The sequence below is a fragment of the Amborella trichopoda genome, chromosome 1, assembly GCF_054954075.1.
Source record: "Amborella trichopoda isolate Santa Cruz 75 chromosome 1, AtrichopodaSantaCruz75HAP2 v2.0, whole genome shotgun sequence".
Classification (NCBI taxonomy): domain Eukaryota; kingdom Viridiplantae; phylum Streptophyta; class Magnoliopsida; order Amborellales; family Amborellaceae; genus Amborella; species Amborella trichopoda.
Genome location: NC_142336.1, coordinates 50,386,554 through 50,394,025, shown reverse-complemented (window position 1 = coordinate 50,394,025; position 7,472 = coordinate 50,386,554). Strand labels below are relative to the sequence as shown.

General features: G+C 35.0%; 1 protein-coding gene across 1 annotated transcript; it reads left to right on the top strand.

Moving 5' to 3' along the window:
- The first annotated feature begins 3,624 nt into the window (after window positions 1-3,624).
- On the top strand, window positions 3,625-7,201 carry LOC18448909 (uncharacterized). Its single transcript, XM_006858964.4, has 3 exons — window positions 3,625-3,911; window positions 4,245-4,470; window positions 6,502-7,201. The coding sequence occupies exons 1-3, from the start codon at window positions 3,642-3,644 to the stop codon at window positions 6,957-6,959; spliced, it is 954 nt and encodes a 317-aa protein (XP_006859026.2). The 5' UTR covers window positions 3,625-3,641; the 3' UTR covers window positions 6,960-7,201.
- The last annotated feature ends 271 nt before the right edge of the window (window positions 7,202-7,472 follow it).

The window sequence follows — 7,472 nt, the reverse complement described above, 5'->3', positions numbered from 1 at the left end:
AATTCATGGACATGAAAAAAATGGGATTTTTAGTATTAAAAATAGATCATCTTCTAATATGTTATCTGGACTTTCATTTATAAGATTTTTATCTTCACCATTTTTAGAATTTTAAATTTCATAATTGGAACGACAATAGATTTTTATATCAGTATAAAGCTTTTGCAGTAGTAAAGCTGTATTTTTGGCATAGTTTTGAGGTATATCTTACTCCAATAATGATAAGGTTAACACCTTATCTAGATCCCATTCTAATAAGAATTGGGAAATGTCTTTGTGAGACCTTTCTACACCCATATGTGTAGGATCTCTAAGGATCACCATTAAATTTGACACAGCTCTTTAAAAACGTCAAAAGTCAAGTCTCCTACACCCATGTGACAACTTTTTTAGAGATATGTGTCAAATTTAATGGGAGATCTTTTGTGGTCCTACGAACATGAGTGTGGGAGGGTCTCATAGGATTATTACTCATAAGAATTATGTATGTACACCCAACATTTAATTCTTATAAGATCCATTCAACATCTTGAAAGTTTTAAAATTAGTAAACCCATTGAAAAAAAAAGATGCTTGGTTCTATCTCTACTTATTCTTTGGGTGGGTAAGAGGAGATTAGGTCAGGCCAACTCAAGCCTACCCTATCTCAACCAACCAAAAGGAGGAGAAATGACATGTCCAAAAACTAGGTTTATGTCGGTGGTTTTCTTGTTGATTTTTCAAATTTCAAGAAGCTAAAAAGATTATAGAAAAGTTTATCTTAATTTAATAATCTTTTGGCTAATCTCTTTGTTAAAAAGCACTACGAAACATTGAATTAATTGATTTTGATATGTTGGGTACTAATACTGTTGTTATGCAATTCCACAAAAATCCAAATCTTTCTAACAGAATCAAGGTCAGCCATGTGAAATTAATTGGTTCCAAGTTTGAGAACTGGGTTCAATGACTCCAGAAGTCCTATTCTTGGGCAATTGTCTAGACTTGTTATTACATCCGGTTTGAATTTATTTCCAATTGTTTTTCAAATCTCAACTTTGAGCAAAATTTTGGGGAAAGATAAAATGTGCTCACGAAATAGAGAAAAAAAAGGGAGGAAGGTGTCAGCAATTTATGATAATGTATACCAGTTCTTTCAGGTGTGCCTAAAACATTTTACCCCATTTCTTATTCAATATAAAAATCCCATAAAAATAGTGAAATTTTGCATGATCGTGAGTTTTTTTTTTTTTGTTGGGTATATGAGTTCAAATTCAAATAATTGAGAATAGGTAAGAAAATTGATAAAGGAAAAATATATTGTGCGTAGGGGACGCAATTCTACTTGAGCGTCTGACACATGAAACATCCATTTTGAGGACGGATGTAAAAGGATTGTAGTCCCAAAGAAGAAAAAAAGGAAAAATTTGATGGTCTAAAATTATTCTTCAAAAATATATATATACTTCTTAACATATCATGCTAGAGAGATTATGTGTTCCTTAAAAAATTGAGCCCATAATCCATGTGAAGATTGAATCACGGAGAGATGGTACATATTTACGTATGACACAGCCGTTTCATAAAAACCGTCTCAATTGATAAATTTGATGTTTTTAATAAGTAGAAAGTATAAAAAAGACCATTCATTTTTTGTATAAAACAGTTACATTTTTGTCCTTCAAATTTCAAATAGAACAATCATAATTGTAAGAGTGTGTTGTTTAGATTTAAAAGTTAAAAAAAAAAGGAAAGAAAATGTCATATAAAACTTTAGTTTTTCATATTATTTTTCAGTAGATTTTTTTTTTATTTTTTTTCAAACGGCATAAAAAAAACTCTAAATAAAATCTTTTTGAAAGGCTTTTTTATGCCAATTGAAAGAGAAATATAATAAAAATCTACGGTGAAATAATATGAAGAATTAAAAGACCTCTACAAATATTTTTTACAAAAAACAAAATCCAAACCGAACCCCGAGACGTAACGATTAGAATTAAGTAGTCTCACAGTCCCAATAAAATACCGAGTTTTAATAGTTTCGTGGACTCGTGCAGTCAGTCATCTTGCTCGTTCTAGTAGTGGTCGGTCTTTTTCTTCGAGGGGTAATTTCGTCATTCTATATAAAAGGGACACCACCGAAACATGAAAGATGGATATTTGGTGGATAAAGCAAGAGTATTTTCGTCCGCTCAGGAAAAAGGGAAGGCTCTAGACGCTAGCTACCATCAGTAAACGACGATACATGCTCAGCTTACTTCTATTACGTGGGCCCCACGTCAACGACCTTGATTAACCCCCGTGTACACCAGCTGGATTTGTATCGTCGATCCACTCGCCACGTGGGCCCCTTGTATTCATAATCGAAACCAAAAGATCAGGATTAGGATAAGCAGATTCTTAGATAAAGGACCCACGCTTTTCTGCCTTTATTATATAAATATACCATCATCATATTAAAACGCAACTTAACCGATATATATTATATGAATAAAGTCCACCTTTTTCTTTTTTTTATATGAAAAGGTTGCATAAAGTCTTGAGGCCTAATCAATCAAATTAGAGCACACCTCAAAAATTTTCAACTAGAAGAGGTTGTTTTGATGCCCAAATATCGTATCATCGCAACATAACGATGCGTGGACATAAGAAAAAAAAATATATTTCAAGTTTTGAAAATATTACATCTTGTAATTATTTTTTATCAGTCAATTTTCGAGTTTTTCATAGATCTGCTTGATCTACGCTATTTTAAAAGCTTTTAAATTTTATAATTAAATATAAAAATATATTTTAAGGCTATTACAAAGATTTCCAGTATTAAAACTATATTTCTCCATATTATTTGAAGGTGTGTTCTACTTAGATTGTTTAGAACCTCGCCTTTATATGAGCCACACCCTTTTTCTATAGGGCCAGGTTTGCTATTGAAGTAAGGCGGCACCTCCAAACTATATTGACATTATGTAGTTTTAGTGTTGAAAAAATAGGTAATGGCATGAAATCTATTGTTATGAAATTTAAAAGTAATTTATGCAGTAGAACTATAAAAACTTAAAATTTTGGAAAATAGATAATCTATTACAATATACACTATTTACTAGACTTAATTTTTTTTTTTTCGTATCGATGTATATTGAGGTTGAGATGATGAATTGAAGGTTGAAAATAGCCTTTTTCAATTGTTTTTTGAAATATTATTTACGTCAGTAATAAAATGCACTCTATTCTTAGTCAAAAAGAAAGAACGTTGTAAGAAAGCGATCCAAACCCAATCATTTATTTTATTGAGTAAAGCTTAAAATGTCAATATTTTTATTAGGAGACGATTAAGTGGAGGGAAAATATTGGGATATACACACATGAGCCAGCTCCTCCTATTATTGGAAGAGTCGACGTGGATCCACCCTTGCCTAATCCAAAGATGGGCCCCATACGCCGGACAAGCCATTCTTATCCGTCCACGTGGACAATGCCCCTGTGCAAACACGTTCGCGGCGACCCGTTGGTCCACGTAGGCAAGTGGGCTCCGCTCCCAAGGGTCTGGGGATATATATGTACCCCTCGCGGTCCCTTCATCGCGTCTCAATAATTTTTGTGGATTTTAAAAAGATATAAATTTCTTAACATTTTCTCTCTCTCTACCTTACTTTCCCGGGTGGATGATGGGAGTGGCCGTCGGGGAAAGAGGGGCTCGCCGGAATATTGCCGGAATTCGTGATTCCGTCGACTTGGCCGGGAAATTATGGAAACTGCCAGCTGGTGGGGGGTTTTCCGGCGAGGACGGAAGCCTTGAAGACATGGAGATCGGGTTCATGGAGGAAGAAAAAGGGGAGGTGATTATGGACTGGGGGAGTGATGGAGAAGAGGGAAGTGCGGATTTGGGGAACGAGGGGGCCGAATTTTGGCAGGAACAGCACCGGCTTCTCGAGGTAATTCTGGAGAGAGAGAGAGAGAGTCGGTCTTTTGATATGCTTGAATCCTTAGTTTTACAGTTTACTATGTGCGGGGGAGAGAGAGCCGACAGTCCTGATCATAGATTTATAATTGGAACTGTTCTGTTAAGTTCAGTGTTATTTATATGTGGAAGAGACTTCAATCGTAATTCATAATCATCATCCCTATTTCTCCTCCATTTCTCAATGAATTAATTGGGATCTGCTGTAATTATGAATTAATGTTAATTATAAGAGGAGGTTAGGTTTTATTTTATTTTGTGTGTGTGGATGAAAGTATAATAATGTTTAAAGTATATGGAAAAACAGGAAGTAATGAGCAGGGGCAGCTCATTTGAGGGAAGGGTGAGAAAGGAAGCGAGTGAGGCAGTGAAGAAGGCGAGGGAGCGTGTGATTTGCATATGCTCGAAAGTAAGAGATGAGAACGGGTGCAGGAGTTGCATAAGGAGAGATGTCGTTTGTTACTTACAAAAGGCCGCTTATGACTCTGCTCTATGCAAATCTAAATGGAGGAGCTCCCCCTCTACACCACCAGGTATACCCCCACTTGCATTTCTTTTTCCACATTAAATCTCAATGTTTGAGGATTTTTTTAAGCTTTGTCTTTAACCAAATACCCACACCCAACCTAATTTCAATTTTGAAATCTGACGAGCTCTTTCTATTACAAAATAAATGATCTCCTTATATTTTTTTCCTTATGTTATTAACATCTTAACCTCTGTTTTGATTTACAAAACCACCGTGCTTGTAGATATTTAGAAAAAACCCTCTCAAATACCACCTAGATCAATAAATAAACATTTGTGTGAGAATTCAGTAATTCACCTCTCATTCTCAATTCTTATGTTTATATACATTTTCAAGATTATCAATATAAAAAATTACAATTACTGTTATCGTAATTTAAAATCCAATGTGTCACAAAAACACCCGATTTTTTCACGTTACAGCCTAAACATAAGTACCTAAGAATATGATCTTTTTGTATGCAGCACGTTTTTCCTTTCAACCGGATATAATAACATGCCAACAAAAATCGCATTAAAAAACAGCTCTCATTCTTATTCAACGCATACTCGCTTCTCTGTCCTTTTCATAATTGTGATAAAATGAGGACAAACTCATAACATGAACATCCTCGAAATCCTCATGGGTCCCACTTGAGTTTATGAGCATGAGGACCATTGGACTATGTAAAAATGACGGTATTTGCCCCCTACATGCACGTAGATGACTATCATAACCCCATTCCATGTTTTCTGGTTCTGGTTTCTATCCGATGTTGTGCTTGTTACCTGTGAGAGATGCCTACCCAACCCTCTTTTGGATTAGGCTTGCTGGTAAGGGTTCGAGCTTTTGTTTTTTTTACTTTCGGCTAAAAATTTATTACAAAAAAATTAATGAAAAGATTGGCGGATTTTTTTATCAAGATTAATCAGAATTGGCATTCTAAAAAGATATTAAAATAAAAATAAAAATATTTGAAACAGAGTTTTATGATAGGGGATTTTTGGAGATGCATACGAAAACATTAGAGAAGTTTAAAAAAAAAAAAAAATCCCTTGAAAAACAAATCATGGATAAAGCACCTTAAACAATTAAGGTGGTAGTTAAATGAAGAAATTTACCAAAAAAAAATTGTTTTTTTGGGAAAATTTCTTTCATTTATACCTCCTCGAGACCTTTCCTAAACCAGCAAGGGTATCTTAATAATTCAAACCACTTGGGTCATGAGCTAGACAAGCGAATTAACTATGCTTGTTTTGGGCTCTACACTCAAAACATGTTATTGACACACTACAATTTGTCGTTCCATGTTTGGAACTTGGGACAAGCGGGAGGGGGGATTTTGGTAATTTATCCCCCCCTGAAAGTCACTTGAGCCTAAAGATATAGGTATTCGAGCTTGTTTTAACTTCCAAAGAAGATGATTTTTTTTTTTTTTAATGAGAAAATATATTTTAGGTTATTTCTTTAGTTTATAGCCTAAAACAAACAAAGTTATTTAAGTTATTTGGCTCGAGCAACTGACATAGTCAAATTATAATTATTTTCTTACTTGTTGGGACATCATTCCAAGCCAAGAATATAGGCACTTTGGGCATTTCCTAAAGAAATAATCTGTTTTTTTTATAGAAATAAGAGATTATATTAAAGACGTAAAAAGATATTATTGAGTCAGAGACCAAAAGTCTGCGATAAAAGGTATCGTATCCCTTTCCCAAGAAAATCTGCCAACCCATTAACTTCTCTGTAAACAATTTACTTGAGAAATAATTAAGAAGGTACATAGAGAATTTTTTTTTAATAAATAATCACTTTATTGAAAAATTAGCTGATTTAACCACGTCATTAAATTCTTTAAGTTGGTTAAATATCTTATATCTTTCCCTAAGAAAAGGCTAAAGTTCTCATGCCATTATCGGTAAAAGTTCTCAACCTTTTTCTATTTGAGTCTTAAATAATCTTTCTCATGCTTTTTATCCATTCTTTTGATTCTTTGCAATTCCCCCTTTTAACCTTTTGAATTTTTTCTAAAACCTGGAAATTTATGTATCCATAGGTGAGCATGAGTACATAGACGTGGTACAAGCCTCAACCCAAGAGAGAAGAGCCGCACGCGTGGTGATAGAACTCGACTTTAGAGCTGAGTTCGAAATGGCACGTGGCAACAACGAATACAATCGCCTCGTCGCTCGCCTACCTGAGCTCTACGTGGGCAAGCCGGAACGGCTGAGGACTATCGTAAAGGCTGTGTGCTCCGCAGCTAAGCAGTGTATGAAAGAGAACAAGATGCACATAGCTCCATGGAGAAGGCACAAGTACATGCACAACAAGTGGTTAGGACCTTATAAGAGAACAAACCCATCCCCATTTTCACCTTCTTCTACTATTGATACTACTACTTATAGTCCTACAAGTAGGGATGGTGATGGGAGTCCTCTAAGAAAGATGAGGGCATCTATGCTAACCTTTGACTTGCTCCATAGCCCTACATCTAGGGCAGTGGCAGTGGTTTGAGGCAATATATATATATATATAGAGATAGAGAGGAGCAAAATATTCAAATGAGATGGAAAGAAGCAAGGTGTGTGGCATCTTGCCTTACTGCTTTGGGTATAATGTCCTCCACCATGTTGTATTCAGATGGGATCATGTATCTAGCCTAGAGAGAGAGAGAGAGAGGAGAGAGAGAGAACGAATGTATGTATGTATGTATGAGGTCGTATAAGGATTTTGCCACGTTTGAGGTTTGAATGGCATTGATGCGCCTGTTGTACAGCTTTTTTTGTTTTTACTAATCTTAATTTTGTTAAGAGAAGAAACTACAATGTTTGGATTACATCATATGGAACAAATGAGAAAAAGAGAGAGAAACCACTCTTAGCAAGGGAATCATATAAGATTCGTGAGAGTATACATGCACAGACATCGAATGAGAAATAAGAAAAAAGGATACAACATTTATGTTGTTCATGTCAACAAAATCGGCCAAAAAATTGGCCTCCCTAAAAATGTGATAAAAGGAAAGAG

Coding starts and splice junctions, on each gene's coding strand:
- LOC18448909 (XM_006858964.4), top strand. CDS start 3,642: ATGATGGGAGTGGCCGTCGGGGAAAGAGGGGCTCGCCGGAATATTGCC. Junction 3,912..4,244: donor AACAGCACCGGCTTCTCGAG/GTAATTCTGGAG, acceptor ATGGAAAAACAG/GAAGTAATGAGCAGGGGCAG. Junction 4,471..6,501: donor CTCCCCCTCTACACCACCAG/GTATACCCCCAC, acceptor ATGTATCCATAG/GTGAGCATGAGTACATAGAC.